Source organism: Sebastes umbrosus, chromosome 23 (assembly GCF_015220745.1).
Source record: "Sebastes umbrosus isolate fSebUmb1 chromosome 23, fSebUmb1.pri, whole genome shotgun sequence".
Lineage (NCBI taxonomy): Eukaryota > Metazoa > Chordata > Actinopteri > Perciformes > Sebastidae > Sebastes > Sebastes umbrosus.
The window spans coordinates 21,853,065-21,878,656 of record NC_051291.1 but is presented as its reverse complement, the minus strand read 5'-3'; the positions used below and the strand labels follow the sequence as shown (position 1 = coordinate 21,878,656).

The 25,592-nt window shown below is 42.3% G+C and overlaps 1 protein-coding gene across 5 annotated transcripts in view; it reads right to left on the bottom strand.

The window, feature by feature from the left end:
• The window catches only part of gramd4a (GRAM domain containing 4a), a 72,204-nt gene that overhangs the window by 5,516 nt on the left and 41,096 nt on the right, over positions 1-25,592 (bottom strand). For 2 of the 5 annotated variants that reach the window (XM_037760570.1, XM_037760573.1), the window contains 13 exons: positions 15,256-15,376; positions 11,922-11,983; positions 10,013-10,148; positions 9,421-9,446; positions 8,886-8,977; positions 7,512-7,603; positions 6,154-6,202; positions 5,973-6,044; positions 5,837-5,880; positions 5,620-5,729; positions 2,956-3,110; positions 1,719-1,736; positions 613-757 (listed from right to left, as the gene is read on the bottom strand). In XM_037760570.1, the coding sequence (XP_037616498.1) occupies positions 613-757; positions 1,719-1,736; positions 2,956-3,110; positions 5,620-5,729; positions 5,837-5,880; positions 5,973-6,044; positions 6,154-6,202; positions 7,512-7,603; positions 8,886-8,977; positions 9,421-9,446; positions 10,013-10,148; positions 11,922-11,983; positions 15,256-15,376 (1,122 nt within the window). Of the gene's footprint in view, positions 1-612; positions 758-1,718; positions 1,737-2,955; positions 3,111-5,619; positions 5,730-5,836; positions 5,881-5,972; positions 6,045-6,153; positions 6,203-7,511; positions 7,604-8,885; positions 8,978-9,420; positions 9,447-10,012; positions 10,149-11,921; positions 11,984-14,579; positions 14,721-15,255; positions 15,377-24,200; positions 25,444-25,592 lie in introns of those variants that run through there. The other 3 variants (XM_037760572.1, XM_037760574.1, XM_037760571.1) reach the window with 3 other exon arrangements.

The following is a 25,592-nucleotide window of genomic DNA, read 5'->3' as shown; positions in this document are numbered from 1 at the left end:
TTTATCTGTCTTTCTAACCAGAAAACATGGATATTATTATTGGTTACGGTCTCAGGACACGATGCTTATGACCAGGGTTCCCAGAGTTCACACTGAGTAGGGAAAGAAGGCCTTTATGTTTTCTGCACCATCATCATGGAATAACCTGCAAAATGAACTTAAACTCCAGGACCTAGTCACTCTAAATGAATTTAAACTCCAGGACCTAGTCACTCTAAATGAACTTAAACTCCAGGACCTAGTCACTCTAAATGAATTTAAAGGCATGGTGAAATCTATAGAAACAGACTCTATTGATAATTGTACTTGTTTTGATTGAAATAGGATTATATGACTTTCCTGCACTTTTACAGTTTGGCACCTTTGAGCTGATCTATTGGTTTTTAATGTGTGTGTATGAAACTGTTTGTACTGCTGACATTCTTGGCCAGGTCGCTCTTGAAAAAGAGATTTTAATCTCACTGGCTCTAAACCTGGTTTAATAAAGGTTAATAAATAAAGGTTAAAGAAATTAATGAGAATGCAGAATGCAGAATTGTGGATATTTGGCCCACTCCAAATGAAAACCGGTACATGATGGGCTTTATTTTGTGCTGCAGTAAGTCCCCTCACCCGCCAGAGGGCGCTCTGACTCCGACAGGCTGAAGATCTCATGGAAGGCTCCCTTCTTGGTGCTGTGGGAGCGACCCGTCTCCTCCTCCCTGCTCACCCCGCACGGGATGGTGGCGAGGCTGCTCCGAGAAACCACCGGCTGAACCTGAGGAGAGATGGAGGAGGAGGAAGAGGAAGAAGAGGAGGAGATGGAGGAGGAGGAGGAAAAACAGAGAGGATGATGGAAGTAAAACGCCATGCAGGAGACGAAAAGGGGCATGTGGGAGAGGAGGAAGAGAGAGGGATAAGAGAGGGAGAATGAATGTGATGATGAGGGGAAAGGAGGAAGGAGAGATATCAATATTTAAAAGCAAAGTATCTCCACACAACAGTGTTCCCAGAGCTGGTGAGAAAAAGTGGCCAAAACTAAAACAGCTCAACTTTCAGTGTTGCATTAAGTGCTGCTCTGCATTCTCTGCAGCAGGCTCAGGTGTGACGTGCAAAGCAGAGAGTGAGGCCGTCATTCACTCAGCGGACATAGCAACAGTTTCTATCGGTTAGTAGAATCAGACTAGAAATGTACCTGGATTTACATGTTTAGGTCTTTTTTACTGTTCAGTCCTCCATAGAAGTTACAGTAAGTTACAGTAAGAGTGTTGAAGTCAGCTGACATTTAAAAACCAACAATGATGTTTCAGGGTTAATGACTACGTGTAATGGAGAAAGGGAAGGAGCTAATATGAAAGTACAGTGGTCGAGGGGGCTACTCTATGTGCATTTGAACTATTCAGTAAACACACTGCTACTTCTCAAGGACCGTCTGTGTCAATGGATCAAAAACGTCAACGATCTGGGAATTAGTTTTACATTTGAATTGGATGAAATAATTCAAAGTAATGTTAAAAAATAGTAGTATCATGACCTTTTGATCCATTCTGTCTACAAATACTGCTAGTCCTGAGGTGTGTATCACATCTTGCACGCACACGCACACGCACACACACACACACACACACACACACACACACACACACACACACACACACGCACACACACGCTTTGAGGTGAGCTTGCGGCACACCCGGCCGCAGCGGAGGAACCAAAGGGAGACACACCAGAGTCCCTACCTTCTCAGTGCCAGAGAGCTGAGAGAGAGAAAACGACAGAGCACACCTGTGACTGATGCCACCAACACATGCTCACACACTCAGTCCTACACATGACAGAGACGCATACACGTGAGCGGCTGATGGATTATTGACAGGAGGGAGGCTGTTTTCATACTTTATTGATGTCTTTTTTCTCTTTGGGAGAGTGGATGAAATGAAAGATTCAACCTGACCTACAGTTGAAGGACATCTCTATCTCCAAATATAAATGTTCTTCAGTCATTATAGGAATCACGTTATTTGTAGCACACCTGACGTTCTACCTTGTGTTGATGAAGACATTTTTGGGTATTTTAACATGTTATGAAGATTAGCTTTCTTGCTAAATTAGCTTGTTAGTTATATGGCAATAACCTGAATTCACAGGATTCAAAGCTTCTATAGGTATGCTTGGTCAACTTTAGATTAAAGGGATAGTTTGGGTGTTTCTCAGTGGGGTTGTATGAGGCACTCATCCATAGTCAGTGTATTACCTACAGTAGATGACGGTCAGCACGCCCCCAGTTTGGAGAAACAGACAGGAGTTACCACACGGAAGCAAAGTGATGTCCTGCTGTGGACGGTTGACCTTGCCGTTACTGACAGGAAACCATTGACTGTGCTCTCGCCAAAGCAACCAGACTCTCCAGTTTGGCGAGAGCATAGATGGATACAACGACTTCAGTTCCCCGTCGGAAAGGGCCGTCTGACGGCGAGGTGAAGCAGTGAATATATTCTAAATATAGTGTACACTTAAACTAATATTGATATTTTTAAGTGAGCCTTCTTTTAGGTGGCTAAAATCCGTTTTGCTGCCGGCCCCGTCCACAGCAGAACATTGTTTTGCTTCCGCGTGGTAACACCTGTCTGCTTCTCCAAACTGGGGGCTCTGACCGTCATCTACTGTAGGTAATACACTGACTATGGAGAAGTACTCCATACATCCCCACTAAGAAACACGCAAACTATCCCTTTAACAGGGAAAGCTTAAACAAAGAATTAGGGTAGCTGTAATAATCCTCATGTATTTTGAACATATTCTGTCTGACAGGATTCAGACTAAGCTGTGTTGGATGGTCAGTGTGTGTTTATATGTTTAAGCCACTTAAGACTTAGTTTGGGAAAGCAAGAACCTGAGAGAGGAGGTAATGAAGGAAGAGGGACGGCAAAGAGCTGATACAGATGTGTATATATGTTTGTATTTCTGCCTCCTTACCCGCCGCGACACAGTGGCGTTGGTCCTCTCTTTGAGCTGAGGGTCCGTGGGAAGGCTGTTCCACACGATGTAGGGCGTGTCGTACTTGTCCCGCAGCTTCGGACAGCTCTTGAACAGGAAATCTATGATGAAGAACTTGATACCGGCGTACAGGCCTGGAGAGGACAGAGAGCGAGGAAGTGAGAAAACAAACACAGAATAAGGATGAAAAAACTGATATAGAAGAAGAGGTTATCATAAAAAAAAGGTCATGAAAAACTGTCTCTTCCTCCTTACCGCATCCTCAAATAATCCAAATACTTTTTAAGGCCTTCCTTTTTTCAGTTCAAAAAGCCTTTTATCATTTTAAATCTCACTACCTTTTATGGCGCAGACTTCTGTAGCTTTCACATTATTCAATTTCCCTTTTAAGATCATCCACATTTCAATAGTTTTTTTAATCACACATTGAAAAGAGCTCAACTTTTAAATGTCTATTCATAGTGTCTGGGACTGATATCTGTCTTTCTTCACTATCAGAAACAAGCCTTGAATTATGTTGGACATATTAGAGCAGAGTAGGGTGAAATGGGACAAACGGAGTCAGCTCTCTAAACTAATGTCGATAGCCAAGAACAACACAAGAACAACACAAGAACAACAAAGGAACAACACAGGAACAACAAAGGAACAACACAAGAACAACACAAGAACAACACAAGAACAACAAAGGAACAACACAAGAACAACACAGGAACAACACAAGAACAACACAAGAACAACACAGGAACAACACAAGAACAACACAAGAACAACACAGGAACAACACAAGAACAACACAAGAACAACAAAGGAACAACACAAGAACAACAGTGAGAGTTACTAAACACCAAAAATGCAGAATGTGGTGGCGGCCAACAATGACTTTGAATGCTTTTGTTGCAGTAATGCCTGAACACTGAATCGAAACAACAAACTTATCTAAAGAGTTTTGATCCTATCAGAGCTTTGATGAAACAATGGGCCACTTAAATAATATGCAATTTATTGATTTTATGTGTTAGTAAGTTTACTAACACATAAAATCTACTAGTTAGTTGTCCAATTCAGTACCCAGACAAATAGAGAATTACAAGAATTACAGTACTAATAAAGGTTGAAAGAACAAGAAAAAGAACGGTCAGCCATGCTATCGGCGCTGTGAGGCATACGTTCATAGTATATGGGACGTATGTTATAGATGGGAAAGATTATTGAGGATGGAACTTGCCAAAATAAAAAATGAATGAATATATAAATAAATAAATAAATAAATAAATAAACAACTCGACAAATGAATAAATATGCCATTAAATGTACCAATATAATATTAAAAATAAATATAGGCATTAATTAATTGATAAAATATGCAAAGGTAAAAACATGCAAAAATAAATAAAGACATACAATTTAATAATAAATAAATACATGTAAATAAACATAATACATTTAAATAAATACATTTATTAATTTAATAAATAAATAAATGTAAAAGTTAATAAAAATAAATGAATAAATAAATAAATGACTCGATAACTGAATAAATATGCCATTAAATATACAAAATAATATTAAAAATAAATGTAGACATTAATTCATTGATAAAATATGCAAAGGAAAAATCATGTAGAAATAAATACATAAATAAAAACATACAATTTCGCAATGAATAAATTCATTTAAATAAATATATAATACATTTAAATAAATATATATTTAAAATAAACGCTACAAAAAATAAATATATGTAAAATTTAATAAAAAATAAATAAATAAAAGTAAACGGATAGGGTAATTAATACAAGGTAGGGAAAAAAATAAAGCAGAAATATCAATTTATGTCACATTTTACAAATTAATGCCTATATTTCATTTTAGTATTATTTTTGGTACATTTAATTGCATATTTATTCATTCATCGAGTCATTTATTTATACATTTTTGTCTTTGGCAGGTTCCGTCCTCCATGAAAGATACCCGTGTTGATGACTTGCGAGCGTTCGCATCATCGCGACGGTTGTATGATTACACAGTAGGTCATGAGAAGATTATACTGTGCATTGAGAATATAACAACAAGTTGTCGAGACATTTCACTCAGAACTACAAAAACCATGGGATCACTAACGTCAGTTAGATTCGTCCTCTGGGCAACAAGAATTTCTGTAAAAACATTTCATGCCAATCCGCCCAATAGATGTTGAGATGAGTTCAAATTTGTTACGTAACAACTGTTGGTGACTATTACCTGCCAAATATGATTACAGAACATTATTGTCACATCATTCACAGTATAAAGAAATGTATTTAGGCCTCACATGAGAAGTGACAGCTGTACTTAGCTGGCTGAATGAACATTGTATTAACAGTTTTGCTCTAAGCATCTTCTCAGGACATACAGTATGAGCCCACGGAACTTCGGAAACACTTTGTTGACAAGAAAAAGCAGGAGCTAATATTGCCAGATAGGCGAGCCAGTAGCCTGCAGCTGCCCCTCACAGGGAGAAGGAGAACAGTTACACAAGTGCTGCATGAATGCATTTGTTTGTGTGCACTGGATTGAGTATAAGTATTTGCATTCTTTCAAGGGCCAATGCAGTATGCAGAGTACTGCATGTCAGGAGGATAAAGCAGCTTTGTCTCTCACCCATCATGAATCCCATTAGTTTATATGGCAAGACGCAGGAAGTGATGAAAGTCAACCACAGGCAGATGTAGAGTTTCCGGGTGCTCTCCGGCTGCACCCACATGAAGAGGCTGACAGATAAATGCACACGCAGACAAGAAAGAAGGGAAATATAAGTCAGTTTATTTAGTTATAATAAATACTATTTGACTTGAGCCTTAACATTTTTTAAACTTACTTCTTTATCTTCTCCAAAACATCTGCCATTTTACCAAACAGGTTCTGTAAGGAGAGTTTAAGCACACTGTGTGAACCGCTGCCGTTTCACTATCTGTGTAAACTGATGTTAAGAGGGAGCATGAGCGGTGTTGTACCTGTGCTTTCTGTGCAACGTCAAGTACGAGCTGGAACTTCTCAGATACAGTCAAGTCTTCCTTTGGAGGCTCCTGCACAGGACAAAGACAACAGTTAATAATTAACCTCCACTGATACATATGATTTCCTCCTGACACAGAAACAGGAAGCAGTTAAACAGGAGGTGTGAAATGGTCTTACCATGGGTTCAAAGACCTCAGGCACAATGCTCCACTGGATCCTCCAACCTCTGGAAGATAGGAAGAAGAAGAATGTACATATTTATGAGGGGGTTTTCTCTCTTTAACCTCTACAGCTTGTGTCTCCAACATCTTTACGACCTGCATCACTTTTAAGGTGTCCCAGTTTGATGAGCCCAAGTCAAGACGGATGTCTGACAAATACCAATGTGCCCCATGTTTCATAGTGATCATCAAAATGCCCCACTTTAGATTATTTTGTTGATGTTTTTATAACTTAATCTATATTTGTCCGTCTGCAGCGGTGGGCACAATCAGGAGTGTTTGCTGTGATGTACCGGTGTCATGTAGCAACAATAATAATGATCATAAACACAGGCATGTGTGCATGTTTTGAAAAAGTCTGCCCATTATCATCAACACACGGTTGTGTGTGGCTCGCACAGTGACAAGAGGTCAGCAGTGGACATCTGTTCACCAATAAGCACAGCTGTGGCCTCAGTGGTTCAGTTTAATAAGGTTTTATTACACAAAGCACACAGGAAATACTTCTCACAGATGAAAACATCTTAAAGAAGACCTATTCTGCTTGTTTTCAGGTGCATACTTGTATTTTGGGTTTCTACTAGAACAGGGGTCAGCAACCTGCGGCTCCGGAGCCACATGTGGCTCTTTAGCCCCTCTCCAGTGGCTCCCTGTGGATTTATAAAAGAATTAGTGGAAATGAGTAACTGTTTTCTTTTTTTACATTTTTATTTGTATTTATCATTGTTGTAGGTTTATGGTACCATGGAGTATTAGGGCCACATTGAGGGGAAAAAAATAAATCTGAGATTTCGAGAATAAAGTCATAATATTACGAGAAAAAAAGTCGTAGTATTATGAGAATAAAGTCATAATATTAGTATATATATTATACTGTATGTTACATACATACTGTATGTTAAGTTATGACTTTATTCTCGTAATATTCCGACTTTTTTTCTCCTAGTATTATGACTTTATTCTGTAAATCTCAGATGTTTTTTCCCTCAATGTGGCCCTAATACTCCGTAGTACATTAGCTCTTTGGCCCTCACTGCATTAGACTTATATACTTTACATACTTTATATACTTAGACTATAAACTGTGTTACCTTCATCATAATGCTCAAATGTTTTGCGGATCCAGACAGATTTTTTTTTTTTTTTTTTGCCTAAAATGTCTCTTCTGATAGTAAAGGTTGCTGACTCCTGTACTAGAACATCATTCTTCTCATACCAGCTGTGCTGCTGCACCTGTTTTTCAGCCTCTGTCTGAAACGCTCTTGTTTGAGCTCCTCTAATATCTGTCTACTCAGGGAAGAGAAATGTTTTTACCTGGCGATGAGGTAATTTAAGGACAAGCGCAGGATAGCCAGGAAGAGTAACATTGGAATGGCCCAGCCATGCCAAGCAGCATTCATGTAGATCTGCAGGCAAAAAGGAAACACAGCACAACTTTAGATATTTGGTTTACAGAGCTACATTTACCATTATTATGTATTTAATTCAATGTCTTGCAGGACTGAAGTCAGATTGATTTAAACATTTGAATCCTTTCAGCCCCATAATGCAGCTCAATCGACAGAATCTGACCACCAAGCTTCATACGACAGACCTCTGTGTGGCTTTATGCATGCGAGAAAGACAAACTGATGACATAAAGATTCCCACTGATTTGAAGCCTTTCATTTTGGGGTGCTATAATGCTGGTGGAAGATGCCATTAAAGCCACCTGTCAGCATTAGAGTGGGATCATTATCACAGACTGTGGACATTAATGAAGATCTGATTAGACCTCTGCGGTCCTCGGCAGAACCACTGTACAGTAATATGTCACCGTGGAGCAGAAATCAACATGTACAACCAAACGGGGATCATCAGTCAATTTATACATCTCACTCTCTAGTCTATTAAAGCTAAGAACTAGGGCTGTCAAAGTTAACATGATAATAATGTGTTAATGTAAATTAATTTTAACGCCACTAATTTCTCTAACGCATCAACACAACTAACGCAAGGTTGTAGAGGGCTCAGTTTTTAAGCTAGAGTGAAGATACGGGCATCATATGAAACTTTAAAAAACAAAGGAATCCACTGATACCAACCATGGGCTAAATAATGCAGAACGCTAAAAAAACTTGTGCTACATTTTGTAGAGGAAAAACTGTCATGTCCATTTTCAAAGGGATCCCTTGACCTCTGACCTCCAGATCAATGAATGTAAATGGGTTCTATGGGTACCCACGAGTCTCCCCTTTACAGACATGCCCACTTTATGATAATCACATGCAGTTTGGGGCAAGTCATAATCAAGTCAGCACACTGACACACTGACAGCTGTTGTTGCCTGTTGGGCTGCAGTTTGACATGTTATGATTGGAGCATATTGTTTTATGCTAAATGCAGTACCTGTGAGGGTTTCTGGACAATATCTGCCATTGTTTTGAGTTGTTAAATGATTTCCATTAATAAATATATACATACATTTGCATATTTGTCCACTCCCATGTTGATAAGAGTATTAAATGCTTGACTAATCTCTCTTTAAGGGACATTTTGAACAGTATACAAATGTGCGATTCATTTGCGATTAATCGTGATGAACTTTTTGAATGGAATGACAGCCCTACGTTAAACTCAACACAGCACACAGTTCAGCGTAATAGAGTAATGTGTTAGCAGTCACGAATAAGAAAGGTGTAAACTCACAATGAAGGCAATAGCTGAGGTGTAGACGGAGTGCCAATTAGATAAGGCGGAGAGGTTCCTTAAGAAGTTGGTGACGGGTCTGGCTCCTCGCTCTAAAAACACAAGAGTAGAGGGAAATATTCATCGTGGTTTAGGACAAATACATAGTGGCACTGTGCCTGATTACGTCTATTTTCTGCGTATCAATACTGATTTCAAGGCACTGAAAAGGATGAAATAATTTGTAACCGTACAGGGAGTATTTTTGTTTTTCTAGATGGACATTTCTTACTTAAAAAAACAGTTATGGGTGGTCAAAGTGTACTTTAAGTTCATTCAAATTCAAGGTAATGTCTAAGTGTGTAATTGAAAATCATGTGCAGAAGACAGGTAGTGGAACTAGTACAATATCCCATCATTACAGCATTCTGTAGAGGCTACTGAGGAGTAAACAACTGCTCCAAACATGAATGTTGTACTGACAGCAAAGTCACTATTTGAACTGTGCTTCTATCAGAGTTTTCTAGGTTTGTTTGTGTGTGTTTTGAGTACTCACTGAGTCGCCTCATATTTTCTGTTAACCTGGACGGGGAACACAAACAGTGAAGGTCAGAACAAACAGATGCTCTAAACACACAAAGAAGAAGCTGCTTTATGAGCTAGAGGAGGAGGAGGAGGTGGTGACACTTTGGCCTTCATCAGTCTGGCGTGACTCACTCGCCTTTATAAAGCAGGAGAGAAAGACGGAACAGAGGAAAATGAATTTGAAAAGTGTTTCCAGCTTCCCCTCTCTGCAGAATAAAGCCTGACCTGAAACCACGTCATCTAGCAACTCGACGTACAGCGAGTGAACCGTTCAGAGAGCGGTGAGTCAGCTACGATGCATTGTTAGCACATGTCAAAGGTACATATGCCACAATATGAATTTGATTATTATCTAAAGTGCACATTCAAGGTAAAAAAAAAAGCAATGAATGTAAAAAAAAAAAATCCAGACTAATGTGACACAATCAAGACAACTGCTGTTTGGCTGCACACCTTCAGTACTCCCCAGCTGCTGTCTGACTAGCCCGTCTCCTTGAACACACACAGAATCGATACCTGAGGACAGATACTTCATGTTCTATTCCACAGCAGCTCTCACCCACCTTTTAGCACTTAGCGGTTCCTCGGCCTCCACGGTGCTCTCCTCCGGCTGGAAGCGGAAGTCTTCGATGTAAACCCCGAAGCGCTCGTGCAGCCACTTCTGCAGCCGCGAACTCCACACCTCCTTCTGCTGTTTATCTGCCGGACAGAACAAACAGGGTGTGTGCTTTAGATTAGGGTTCGAAGAGTTCACCAAATCGGAGCAATTTCCAACAACTTGTGTTGTTGCACCAGAGGCACACATGTTTGGTGCTCATGTACTCGTACTCGCAAAACGGCTCCGATACATCGGCAGCGCAATGTTAACCTCTCGTCACCATCTTTCTGGTCCTTACGCTCCACCTTCCCGACGGTGCGGGCGAGACAGGCCGGTGGTGCGCCCGACCCCGCGGGGCCGGGATCCCACCTCAGCGGGCGCACGCCGGCCCTCACTTTCATTGCGCCACGGGGTTTTGCTTGCACCCTCTGACTCGCGTGTATGTTAGACTCCTTGGTCCGTGTTTCAAGACGGGTCGGGTGGGTTGCCGACATCGCCTCAGACCCCTGGCGCCTTTAACGTGGGCCGCGGCACGACGCGGTTGGGGCCCACTGAGGACAGTCCGCCCCGGTCGACAGTTGCACCGGAAGCAGGGAGCCCCGTCACGGTGTTAGCAAACGGTGTTAGCAAACGGTGTTAGCAAACGTTTAAAAACTAACACTTAGGTGCCCCTAAGCAAAGAACACCCCCCTTAGCTGCTCTGATGTAACGGCTACACTAACGACCGTGTGAACGAGAAGCACGCTGCGTCACTGAGAGGATAAATACACACCGTTTTAAACAAGAGAATGTAATATTGTGCTGATGACATTCAGTTTTGAAGCCCCTTTAATTTGTAGTTTACAGTTACCCATCAGTCCCATCAGCCCAAATTACTCTGTTCATCCTCTCTCCTTTTCCTAACAGATTACACTCACTCTCGCTCTGCCCTTTTATCCAGACACGCACGCACGCACGCACACGCACACACACACACACACACACACACACACACACACACACACACACACTCTTAATCCATCCACGCTGACACACACACACACACACACACACCTCCGACACTAGTTAGAGCACCGGCCTGTCTGCCCTAGATGAAGTGATCTACAATCATAACCCATTTTCCAAAATTAGCCGCTCTGTCTCTCTCCCTCCATCCCTTTCCAAACACGCACTATCAACACGCGCACACACACACACACACACACACACACACACACACACACACACACACACACACACACACACACACACACACACACACACACACACACACACACACACACACACACACACACACACACACACAGGGGTGTTGGAAGTCAAACTACGACTGGTATTGTCATAGTTGTTATTCAGTCCAACAATAGAGAAAACACACCCGAACACTGACTACTATACTGCATTAATGAGCTCCCCTCTTCCCTCACTGACATATCTTAAACACAGCAGCGCAGATCTGTAGTGCTGACATCAATTAACCTCTCTAACAGAAGACTTGTTGTTTAATGTGGTTTTTGTTGTTGCTTTCTCGGTCTTGACACAACTAATTGCACACCACCCAGGAAGCACCGTGTCAGTATGTGTTTCTGCTGCTGCACACACACACTGCTACGTGTCCTACAGTAACCCGCCAACACTTCCGACGCTCGACACACTGTTCTGTTCCTGTCGAGCACTCCGCCGCACACATCCTACATCCAAACCTCCCTCCTCTGCACGCATGCGCACACACACAAACAGTCCTGTTGATTTACTCCCACACTCTGAAGACGTCAAAATCTTCCTTCCCAGCTCATTTCCTGTCAGTCCCCCTGGACTCACACTCTCTCACACTCTCTCACACACTCTTCCTCTGGGGGCTTACTGTACTGTACCTGTTCCATTGTTAGAGGGCGACTGCTGTTTCCGGGGAGGCTGTGGCGGAGAGTCCTCCAGCCTGAAGAGGAAAGAAAAGAGAGAGAAGGCGGAAAGATTTGTCAAGTGTTCTAGTCTCACTTCTCTTATTGTCAGAGCTGCAGTCCCACTGGAGGCATGTCTCAGGCAGTTTGTATTTTTAACATGTAGTGAATCTACTGTCGGGAGAATTAGATTAGATTAGACATACGGGGATGGAGACAGAATGAGGAGAAACTATCTCAGTGTGGATCTGCCGTTGTGAAGTCAATAATCTCACTGGTAGAATCTCATAGCAGGTGCCAACAAAAACAAAATTTTTTTGGACAATCAAAAATGAAAAAAAGATCCTACGCTGAGACTAAGAGAGCATACACTACTAACCTAGGAACTTATCTCGCACATTAGCTTAACATTTTGCTGGAGGATTTGCCAACCAATTCAAGCCAATTCTATTCAAATGTCTCCATAAATATTGCCATAAATAGGTGGAAATGCAGAAAAAAAAAAATCAATCAAAAGATGAACCGGCATACGGAGAGATTATTGGCTTTGGCAAGCGTTGGTGCCCTTTCATCTTTATAGTTTAATGCTACTCATATATCATGTTAATGGCCAATAAAAGCCTGCTCTAAAAAGAAATAGTGTGTTGATATTTCTAAAAAAACAAAGCAATCCTTTGTCCTTAAAAGTTCAGGCTTCAACAAATAAGATGGTAATGTTTCATTTTAAAGGGTTTCTTATTTTCCTAATAATTTCCTATGAAGATAAATAACATTATCTTCATATACAGTGTGTTGAATGATGCTTGTCTGTAGACAAATATCACATTTTTGCATGTTCAGTTAACCAGTTGATATCAGACAACTGGTTACACTCCGTTTCCATCTTCAGTCTGACATTGCCTTCATTCTAACCAATTTCTAATCACTAGGAACCAACGTATCCGTCTGAATCTGACGGAATGTTAGGTCCACATTGGTGTGTAGCCATATTGGTTTCTGTTAGTAAGTTGAACAGCTCATGATACCCTCTCTATTATCTGTTTTATATTGCTGTGAAAACATCTCCTTCAGACAACTGGATTATTTCGTGTCAGCGGCAGGTTGAGAGCTAGTTAGCGTTAGCTGTTAGCAGCCGGTAAGCCGCACAGTCCTGCACGGAGCTAACAGCTAACGCTAACTAGCTCTCGTCCAGCTGATTTCAACACAGATTTGTTGTTTGGGACACCGGGACGCCGTTAGTCTCAGCCCGGTTGGTACCTGCGGAGCTGTAGGAAAGACTGTCACATTTTTTGAATTGTGGTACCAAAGTATCGGTTCTAGTGACATCCCTAATTGAGAAGACATGTGGTCTACTGCGCACAGCTTGACAACGGCGTTAGTCCCGCCTGTGGCACTGATTTGATAATTGGCTAATCCCCCGTGGCGTTCATTGGTTTAGTTGCTTTTTAAACAAGAAACCACGGTTTGATGTCACGATGCCAGACGAAGCAGCTCAGTGGAGTGGGCCGATTCAAAGGTCTGGACCCAGGACACTAACCTGCTACACTACAAATCAATCAATGAGGATCAATAAATTGCAAGTGTAACTATTCAACTTATGTCTCAATTTTCCCTATAATCACTACCACATAACATAATCATTTCCAAGAAAATTCCTAGGGATGCACCAATACCACTTTTTTTCAAACCGATTACGAGTACAAGTACTTACATTTGGGTAATCGCCGATACCGAGTACCGATACGAGTACTTCTCTGTACCAAAAGACCCTCGTTAACAGCCAGCTGGAGGGTTTGAGCGACACACGGCAGGCTGGGGAGTCCCGCATACGAGGCGGTGCGCCGCCATCAGCTCTAGGTCGGCTTGGAAAGGCTCAGGGCGAAGGTGGCTCGCGGCCACAGCTTTACAGCGCTCCCCGCCCGGACCTCGCTGCGCCCTCTCTCCCCGCCGGGGAGGGACAGGGCCCCCTGCTCCCGGTGCAACTGTCGACCAGGCGGATTGTCCCCAGTGCGCCCCTACCGCGTCGTGCCGCCACACGCGAGTCAGAGGGTGCAAGCAAAACCCTGTGGCGCAATGAAAGTGAGGGCCGGCACGCGCCGACTGAGGTGGAGCATGACGACCCGAAAAATGGTGACAAGAGGTTAACATCAGGGTGCTGTAAAGTGGTATCGGTGATGTTGTATCGGAGCCGTTTTGCGAGTATGAGTACATGAGCACAGTATCGGACCAGATACCCGATACTGGTATCGGTATCGGTGCATCCCTAAACATTCCTGAAAAGAACTTTCTGGACCTGTAAAATAAAGTTCTCTAGTAGCCTGCCATAGTGGACTATCTAAAATGAGTTAACAAGTGTAAGTCATAATTAATCAGATTATTATCCTACAGAAAATTCAGATAAAGTTGCAAAATAGTCATTCGTCTTGGTCTAAAAACACTTAACACTGTGTTCACACCTGGAAGCTTCCTAGTGAAACCAGAGTGTTTTCGTTACGGTCACCGAGCTCTACTGCCTTGCTCAACAACAACACTTGGATAGTTAGCCACAGAAAGAGAGCACCTACTTCTCTCCAGCTGGATGCTGCTGACGAAGGATTACCAGGAGAAAAGTCAGGTCATGGTGTGTTAGTTTACCTCTTACAAAATCCTGAACTCTCTGGCATTCTTTAGGTCGGGTATCTGTGCTGCTAATCACTTGGAGAGCACCAGTGGAATTTCCCATTGGCAAGGCAGAGAAGCATCATCTGATCACTCACAAACACACACACACACACACACACACACACACACACACACACACACACACACACACACACACACACACACACACACACACACACACACACACACACACACACACACACACACACACGCAGAGCCGTACATACACACCCTGGGTTTAAGGGTGCCTCGCTCGGTGCCAGGAGGCGCAGGCTTTTCCTGACACCAGCATAGCTACTGTGTCACAGCATTCACTTGGCGACGCAAACCGGCGCATGACTCGTTTCTGTTTTTTTCTCTCCTCAGTCAAAACACACACACACACACACACACACACACACACACACACCTCCTTATGGAATTCCCCGCCTACCAAGCTACTGCTCTATTTATAGTCCAAACCTTGGGTAGCACTGGGACTGACACACACCCCATCCGACTTGACCGATGATACACTCTGCTGACTCGAAATGTTACAAAGTGCTGTGTCACCATTTCCTGTCGTTCCCTTATTATTTACTTCCCCGTCCTCGTCTCCTGTCGCCCCGCTTCATGCACTTTGACTCCGCTCGCTGTCTTCTTGTCTCACCTGGTCTTGAGCACCTCGTTCATCTTCTGCTCCAGGTCTATCCTCTTGCTCCGCTCTCGGTCCAGCTCCTGCCGCAGGGAGTCCACATTGGTCTCTTCCCGCAGCTTCCTCAGCTCCTCCTCTGGAGAACAACACAATAAAGCTGGAGATCAGTATCACACATTTTTAATATGAAAACAGTGCGACCCCGAAGAGCTCCACACACACACACACACATTCAGGGTCATGAAAAAGGCATCTGATGAGTACGGAAGAAGGTAATTCAAACTTTATGTGGAACATTTCACGCAGTATTTCAGATACACTACCCCGCAGAAGATCTCATCTATATAACTATATAATTAAAAGGTAACACTTTACAATAAGGGTACATTCAGGGTCTGAAATTAGCACCCGTACCCCGCCAAATGCAGGTAAATTGTTGGCAGTGGCGTGTGAAATCATCAGGACATCCGCCACTTTGGCAGGCAGGGAAAACGCTAGTGAAGGGAATAGAGAACCGTAGCTGTCTGCTTTCTTGGCATCTCATCTCTATGTGACTATCGATTCCTCTTATGGATGCACAATGACGCATACCCGTGCTGCATCATGTTGCAGTTTGTTTTGGACCGTAGACTAGGCGGAGAGAAAAGAAAGCTCTCAACAGCATGGCGCTACTAAACCTGAGGGGGTGCACCCTATTTTTTCTCTGATAAAGCGACACTGTGAACAACAAACCTGTGTTGAAATCAACAGGAGGAGCGTTAGTAACATTATCTGTTAGAAGCTGGTGGGCAGCACAGTCCTGCTTGGTTAAATAGCGGAGTTACTAACGTCAACGGAGGTGCCATCGAGTTATTATTATGAGGCGTTCACGATCTGCTCAGCAAAATGACCATTGGGCCAGAAGCTACGGTGTAATTCGAACTCTGTAATTTACCATGTCCAGTATATAATGTTAAATATATCGTACATTGAATGACATCAGATCTAAAATGTTATTCCTTCATTTAGCGCAGAGATTTCAAAAGTGGCAGATAAAATTTCTGAGTGGCAGAGATAAAAAAATACTTGTCTGCCACAGTGGCAGGAAGAGAAGAAAGTTAATTTCAGACCCTGGGTGCATTAATTAAAATTAGTTAAAAAATTAACTAATTTAAGTTAAAAATGCTTACTAGACACTTTAGTTCCTGTTAATTAACTGTTAATTAAGGTTTATTAATGCATTAACTAAAGTTAATTAACCGTTATTGAAAATGAACATTTATAAAAACAGTTTTCTCTCAATTAAATAACTTAGCTGTGAACTTCATTACATACATATTAATATATTTATCAAGGATGTAGCAGGTTCAGTTTTAGAGCTAGAGGGTAGATATAGATATATATACCTAAGGAGTCCATCGGTAACGCTCCAAACTTGCACTAAATTTTGGCAAGGAAAAACTGGCATGGCCATTTTCAAAAGGGTCCCTTGACCTCTGACCTCAAGATATGTGAATGTAAATGGGTTCTTTGGGTACCCAAGAGTCTCCCCTTTACAGCCACGCCCACTTTATGATAATCACATGCAGTTTGGGGCAAAAAACATTCAGTATAAATGTGTTATTGTCTCCTATTCTAAAATGGTGTATCTGAATATTTCTGCATACTGGGGTCCCTAAACAGTCTTGAATTCCATAAATTAAGAATCATTGTAAAGCTGAGACTCTTGTGGATCCAATGAGCCCAACTGTATTCATGTGTGATGATGTTAGTCCCCATAGGAGACATTTCATTGTAGTGACACCATTTTTTTTAAACCTGACCTCGCTGTATAAAATGACCTGTGGTGACCTCTAGGATAATCACAGCCTCATGAAGCTTTACAGCCACAAACTAGAGACCTAGAGCATTCAGAGGATGGAGGGATCAAACTAGAGACCTAGAGCATTCAGAGGATGGAGGGATCAGACTACAGACCTAGAGCATTCAGAGGATGGATGGATCAGACTAGAGACCTAGAGCATTCAGAGGATGGATGGATCAAACTAGAGACCTAGAGCATTCAGAGGATGGATGGATCAGACTAGAGATCTAGAGCATTCAGAGGATGGATGGATCAAACTAGAGACCTAGGGCATTCAGAGGATGGATGGATCAAACTAGAGACCTAGAGCATTCAGAGGATGGATGGATCAGACTAGAGACCTAGAGCATTCAGAGGATGGATAGATCAAACTAGAGACCTAGAGCATTCAGAGGATGGATGGATCAGACTAGAGACCTAGAGCATTCAGAGGATGGATGGATCACACTAGAGACCTAGGGCATTCAGAGGATGGATGGATCAAACTAGAGACCTAGAGCATTCAGAGGATGGATGGATCAGACTAGAGACCTAGAGCATTCAGAGGATGGATAGATCAAACTAGAGACCTAGAGCATTCAGAGGATGGATGGATCAGAGTAGAGACCTAAACCATTCAGAGGATAGATGGATCAAACTAGAGACCTAGAGCATTCAGAGGATGGATGGATCAAACTAGAGACCTACAGCATTCAGAGGATGGATGGATCAGACTAGAGACCTAAAGCATTCAGAGGATGGATGGATGAGACTAGAGACCTAGAGCATTCAGAGGATGGATGGATCAGACTAGAGACCTAGAGAATTCAGAGGATGGATGGATCAGACTAGAGACCTAGAGCATTCAGAGGATGGATGGATCAAACTAGAGACCTAGAGCATTCAGAGGATGGATGGATCAGACTAGAGACCTAGAGCATTCAGAGGATGGATGGATCAAACTAGAGACCTAGAGCATTCAGAGGATGGATGGATCAGACTAGAGACCTAGAGCATTCAGAGGATGGATTTATCAGACTAGAGACCTAGAGCATTCAGAGGATGGATGGCTTTACTAGCTAGATTGACAATAAGGGGGTTTCTGAGTGCTCGCCATCCAATCGCCGAAAAATGCAATTCTTGCAGAAATCTCAAAATGTCTAAAAGCTTTTGATCCCAAATCACAGCATGGCTTTTTCTATGGTGTTTCTCAAGGTCTTGGTGTCTTAATGTGGTATTTTGGAGGGATTATTGATCATATTTATTAATTCTCAAGTGGTAAAAAATGGTTAAATTTAGCACCAAATCTGTGTAACAAATGGTATCAACCCAAAAACGGGTCTATTGTTGGTCTCAGAGGGTTAACAAGAGACAATTGTTAACAGCTACTTAATGCTTATTATTGTATTACTTAACCTTTAGTTAATGCTTATTACTGCATTAACCAATATTAATAATGTCTTTTTAAACATTAAATAATGTATAAATGAATACCTTAGTTAACATGAACACTATTAGTAAATGCTTACTAGACACTTTAGTTCCTGTTAATTAACTATTAATTAAGGCGTATTAATGCATTAACTAATGTTAATTAATGTACCCTCTACTCCATCTACCACCTTCACCTTCACCTTCACCTTCACCTTCACGTCCACCCTACTCTTCCTCCTTCATCATCATCATCAATCAGCTCCTAGCATTTGGTGGTTTCAGGTATCAGGGCTTTCTAAGCCCGGGGTGCAACATCAGCAGTGTTTCCTCTCAGTCTATTGTCCCCCCGACTAAAAGGGACACATGAATATTGGAGGAGACAAGGCAATAAAAGTGTGTGCACGTGCACGAGGCACAAATGAATGAATACCTGCACACATTTATGGACTGACAAAATGAGGCAAGAACGAGCAAAAAAACAGATTAAATCCTTCTCAAAACACACAAAGTTACATCCACGTGTATAGAAGGTGTATATCAACTGGCCCCCTTGTCTTCTCCCTGAGATCATTTCATCACACAGACGGTACAGTAGGGGAGTCATATTACATGAATTTAGCTGCCAGTTTCTCTTTCTCTCTCTCATCACCTAATCTCATATCTCACTTGTCCTTTATCTCTTCCCATTAACGCTAATAAAACATTCATAGGCAGCACCTCCTGCAGCTGAAGTATCGGCAACAACACCGTGTGCTCTCGCTGAGAAGACATACACTGGATCTCCAGATCCCACGTACACTACTCACTTAGTATAATCTGCTTTTTGAATTTCTGGTTAAATAAGAGCAGTAAGGCACAGTTTGGTATTCATTTAGAAAACAGAAGTATGATATCATCTATGTAATATGACTCTTCTCATACACTCTCACCCACACCACTGGCTCAGCTCAGCCTGTCTCTCTATTTGCTAACATAGGAATGTGTTTATTATGGTACAGTATTTATGTATGTAAACAAGACAGCGAGAGCGGGAGCGTAAAGAGTAAGCGAGAGGCCGGCCAAAGGTTGCTAAGCAGCTTAGCGCCGGCTGGGTTACCCTGTGCCAGGAGATCCACAGCCAACTGTAAACCTATTAGACAAATGACTAACAGCAGCAGCAGCGATGCACCCTGGGTAGTGTAGGCACAACTAGACCAGTGGTTTACGCTGTACTCAACGTGAGCAGTGGCAGATGACAATCTCACTTGACAGACAAAAAGACTTCATATTTTGTCCTTTCCGTCAAAGAAAATTGTGGCTAAAAGACATTTACTATTGCTTAGTCTTTTAGGCAACCAAAATGTTACAATGAACTTTCATGAACTGAAAACACACTGTGAAAGGGTTAAAGTTCTACATCGAAAACACGGACAACTCCCAGACCAGACAACGCCGTGGTAGAGACCTGTCAACCACAAGGTAGCCCCGCCCTAAAGCATCCCCTGCTTTATGGTCTATCTGACTCTAAATGGGACCATCATTTACTAAATGAACATCATGCTGTATTGAAGAAGACTTGAAACTAGAGATTGAGACCATAAACTCATGTTTACAATGTAGGCTCATTTTCTCATAGACTTCTATGCAATCAGACTTCTTTTAGCAACCAGAGGAGTCGCCCCCTGCTGGCTGTTAGAAAGAATGAAGGTGTAGGGCACTTCAGCATTGGCTTCACTTCTCAGACCCCGGAGGTTGCTGCTTGGGTTACTACGAGCGATCGCTTTCACATTACATGTCAACATTTGGTCCATTGTTAATATAAAAACATGGTGAATTGGTTGAAGCTTTAAGTTACTTCAGTCTTTGGTTGACAGACACGCGGCAGTTTCAAAGATTAATCACGCTAAAAAATGTTGTCCATTTTAAATGTTGGTGCTTCCAAAATGCAGAAATAGATAATTGCTTTAAATTGAAGAACAATAGCGTAAATTAATATCACATGCTGTCGGTAAACAACACACAGCATTATGTGTTTTCAATGTGAATGTGGTTTCAATGAAAGGGAAGGCAACATTATTTTCTATTAGGGATGCACCGATACCGATACCAGTATCGGGTCCGATACGATGCTCATGTACTCGTACTCGCAAAACGGCTCCGATACCACTTTACAGCAGCGTGACGTTAACCTCTCGTCACCATCTTTCGGATCCTCATGCTCCACCTCCCCGACGGTGCGTGCGTTAGCCTCCTTGGTCCGTGTTTCAAGACGGGTCGGGTGGGTTGCCGACAACGCCGCAGACCCCTGGCGCCTTTTACGTGGGCCGCGGCACGACGCGGTTGGGGCGCACTAAGGACGGTCCGCCCCAGTCGACAGTCGCACCGGGAGCATGGAGTCCCGTCAAGGTGCGGCGAGGTCCGGGCGGGGAGCCTTGTAAAGAGCTGCAGCCGCGAGCCACCTTCGCCCCGAGCCTTTCCAAGCCGACCGAGAGCCGGTCGCGGCGCACCGCCTCGTATGCGGGACTCCCCAGCCTGCCGTGTGTCGCTCACACCCTCCAGCTGGCTGTTAACGAGGGTCATTTGGCACAGAGAAGTATTCGTATCGGTCCTCGGTATCGGAGAGTACCCAAATGTAAGTACTTGTACTCGGTCTGAAAAAAAGTGGTATCGGTACATCCCTTAATGTCTTATTGCAGGAAAACTGAAAAGAAAGACAGAAAAATAGCAGACCATGTTGCATTATAGAAAGATATTTCCAGGATTGCTACAACTCATGCGACAGCAGAAACTATTTAGTAAAGTAAATATCAGATTTTGGTCTCAACTGTTGAAAATAGAAGTGTGAGTACCCAAATGTAAGTACTTGTACTCGTAATCGGTTTCAAAAAAAGTGGTATCGGTGCATCCCTATTTTCTATTGTCGTCCCATTTTGTGATTTACAGTAACGTAACTGTATTTTTTACACCAAAATATCAATACAGTTGAGTGTCACGATATTGTGTTTTGTAATACTGTATTGATTCTCAAAAGCACTACAGATTTTTAATTAATCTTTACATGCAAATATTCGTTGCAACCAGTGGCTCAGATTGTACAAAAAGTAGCGCTATGATGTTGGATGTTACAGGGACTGTGATGAATGCAAGTGCACATCCCTCTGTTCTGATTGCATAAAAAAAGTCAACTTCTTAACTCAGATTTGATCCATATGGTGATGTATTCTCTATACTATGACAGTTTTCCTAAAATTTGATTTTTAGTTCTTGCCAATACACAGCCGTAATTTACATCCAACCAATCATAATGCTGCTATAAAGAGTGAATACTAGATGTACTACACTCATATGCCGCTGTCACTCATTTGCAGTTGTCAATACCTTAAAGCCCCTGATCCTGTTCACCTTTTACCCTCACTCCCTTCCTTTCCCTCCACTCCTTTACATTTCTCCACCCTAGTTTCCTTCCTTCCACACAGACCGTTTCCTCCCCAACACCAGAAACAGAGAGGCCTCATTCCAAGAGTCCATACTGCTGTGTTAGATGTGTACGATACAGCACAGCATGACACAATATGCTATGTGTGTCAGACACAGACAGAGTTGAATCCTGTTCCACAGAGGCCCTCTACATCAGATAGCATATTAATAATACTGTCAACACGCACGCTCCGCTTCTAAAAATGGATTGCCGTCATCTATATATAAAACTTCTTCCTGGGTTACCAGATCACAGGGTCTCTGACCATTATGAAGACTAGCAGCTAAAGGCTATTTATCAGTAACACAAGCACAGGATTAGCTAAATGCCACGCCAAGAGATGTCACTTTTAATAGCGCTGACCTTCTCTCTCATGCAGGCTTTCCATGACAACTGTAATCTCTGAGAAGAGAATGCCACAAAAACATCAATCTGATAAGCGTTATACACATTATCATCTGCTAATAAAAGGTTGGAAAGCAGCAGAAAATGCTAGATGTTGAGGGTTAATTGCGATATGAGGAGGCGACTGAAGCCAAGGGGAGCTAATGTGGTCTTGTTTGGTTTGTAATACAGTACATTCAGCATCAGATGAGGTTAAAGTCTGAAGACGAAGGTGGTCAAGTTGTAGTATTATAAAAAAAAGTGAGATTTTCATGTTTTTTTTATTATAAAAGCAGGTTTAAGTGCTTTATAAATACTGTTAAACTATCAAAATGCTCAATATACAGAGAAATACACACAGCCCGTATTCAGAAACTCTGCATTTGAAACAAGCTGTCAAGATTTCTGTCCATTTGTGATGTCACAAATATACAATATTTAGACCCTTTACACAGATTAAAATGTAAACATTCTAAATGTGTCCCAGTTTATTCCTGGTTGCAGTGTGTGTGAATGTCATCAGCTGACATGAAGTACACATGGACCCAAGCTGTTGCCTAGTAACACAATGCTGTTGCAATTTCGTCGCAATTCCGTCGAAATGCGCTAAAACGGAGCGTTTCAGACAGAGGGTGAATACAGGTATATTCAGGCCGACAGTATGAGGTAAATGCAGGTTTTTTTTTAACATTACAGCATGTAAACATGTTCTAGTAGAAACACAAAATACAAGCATGAATCTGAAAATGAGCATAATATGGGACCTTTAAGACAAAATATCTGAAAGGTGGAATGGAATAACAAAACTTATGGATTTAGTGAGATTTTGGAAAAAATGTCAGAGTCAATTTTGTTGTTGTGGATCTTTGGTGTCAAATAGAGTCTTCCTTTATAAACCCTACATGGCACAACTTTCAAAATCGACACCATGACACAAAACAGAGGACGTAAGTACGCTTCTATGGTCACGATTCACCACTGTGGGAGACTTTTAGTTGGATAGAGTTGTACTGAGGTTGATCATATTTCTGTTGGCAAATATTAGTCTAGTAGGATCAAGGTTATCTAGGAGAGGACTAAAAGGGACTGACATTCTGGGGTTTATGAGCTGACACACATTTATGTTGACTGATATTACAATAAACACAAGGCTATCAAATGCCTTGGTATTTTGTATATCTCCCTGGGGTTGACCAAATGAAAAACAGAAGTTTACTGTATCACCTCTGTATACTCTGTAATATACAGTGTATACAGTGGAAGAAAATATTAATATACGAGTATCGCTTTGTTTTGTTTTGTGATACTGTATCGATTCTCCAAAACACTAGCGATTTTTAATTAACCTCTTAAAAATCAGACTATTCAAAGGAAACCCGGCATGGCCATTTTCAAAGGGGTCCCTTGACCTCTGACCTCCAGATGTGTGAATGTAAATGGGTTCTATGGGTACCCACGAGTCTCCCCTTTACAGACATGCCCACTTTATGATAATCACATGCAGTTTGGGGCAAAAACCATGCACTTTTTCATGCAGCACACACATTTCATGTGTTATTTTTGCCTATTCCAAAACGGTGTGTTTCTAGTGTGTTCTTTATACTTTGACAGTTTTCCTAAAATTGTATTTAAAAAAAAAAAGGCAATCTATCACCTCGCTCACAGTTTCGCAATATACTGAATCGCCAGTATCATGATACATATTGCATCACCAGATTCTTGCCAATACGTAGCACTAACACGGAGCAGTGTTGTTGCCAAACAAGGCTGGCTAATGTACGGAGGCTTCAGTTACAGCATCTTATTCTAGTTTACAGAACAATATAGTTAGGTTGAACTTCAACTCCTGATTTTCAAACTTACTGAGGTTGAGGTTACTTTTGTGGCTTTTGATCTTATTGACAGCTCCGCTGTAAAGCAGCTCGAAGCTGTCGAAGGTGAAGTCCTCCATCCTGCACAAAGCCATCCGTCTGTGCATCCGGCCGGACCCCGGGACGCTCGTGCACGAGCGGGACGGCAGTGTGGCCGCTTTGGGTCTTTCTTGAAATTGAGCCATGGGCTACAGGTTCTCCTGGTCCGGTCCAACTTGTTTAGTACCCTCTGCTACCTAATAATGACCTCGAACCTCTTCGAAACCCATCAAACCCTACTGCTCCATGTCTACATGTCCCGTCCAGAGACAGGTTCCTCAGTGCTAATCGCTCACTAGCGACACAAGAGACTGTTGTGAAAAGGCCTCCACACAGTGAGAGTGATGGTCAGTGATCGGAGCTGGTCTGAGTGTGTCAGGCGCTTGGTAAAAAGAGAAGGAGGGCAGCTGAGGTGGAGAGAGAGAGAGGTGGGGCTTTGCTGGGTGGCCGGCAGACCAAGAGAACCTGGAATCTGAGATTTCTGAGCCCCCCTGAGCTGTCAGACACACACACATTATGCATGTTCATGTGTCAGCATGGCTTTATTTGAGGGTCTGTGTACATACGGGTGGCCATGTGTTATGTGGTTTGGTCTGTGCATGTTCATATTTCTGTGCGTGAGGATCCGTGAGTGTGCACGAGTACTGTAAATACACACACACGAAGCGAATCGCTTTTCATCTAAGCAGGCAAAGTTTTTAAGACCTCAAAGGAAAAGTACTGTGTAGTTGTTCAATCCAGGCCAGAGACAATGGCCCCTTTCATTGAAGGAAGGTGGGGGCACCGAGGGGTGGGGGGGGGTTCAGAGAAAGAGAGACAGAAAGGGGGAGAGAGAGAGAGAGAGAGAGAGAGAGAGAGAGAGAGAGAGGGAGAATCAGCTGCTTGGCTTTGGCCTCTCATTGTTCCCATTCTCTACAGTGTTTGCCACAATACTGGTTGACTTGAGCAGAAAGGGAGGCTGTGCTTTGTGGCCTCCAGCCGATTTGCAGATGTTAACACGCCACTCAAGACACCGAGGACGAAGTGGAAGGGAAGATAGCAGGGCTGTGTGTTGGCAGGAATCTGGAGATACGATACGTATCATGATACAGGGTTTATGATTCAATATATCGCGACACTGTAAGCGAGGCGATTTAAATCTAATTTTAGGAAAACTGTCAAAGTATAAAGAACACACATAGTATATATCAAATCTGAGTAAAAAAATCATGTGAAATGTCTCCTATGGGGACTAACATCATCACACATGAATACATTTGGGCTCATTGGATCCACAAGAGTCTCAGCTTTACAGTGAGACCCAATTTATGCAATTCTAAGACTGTTAGACTGACTAAGACTGTTT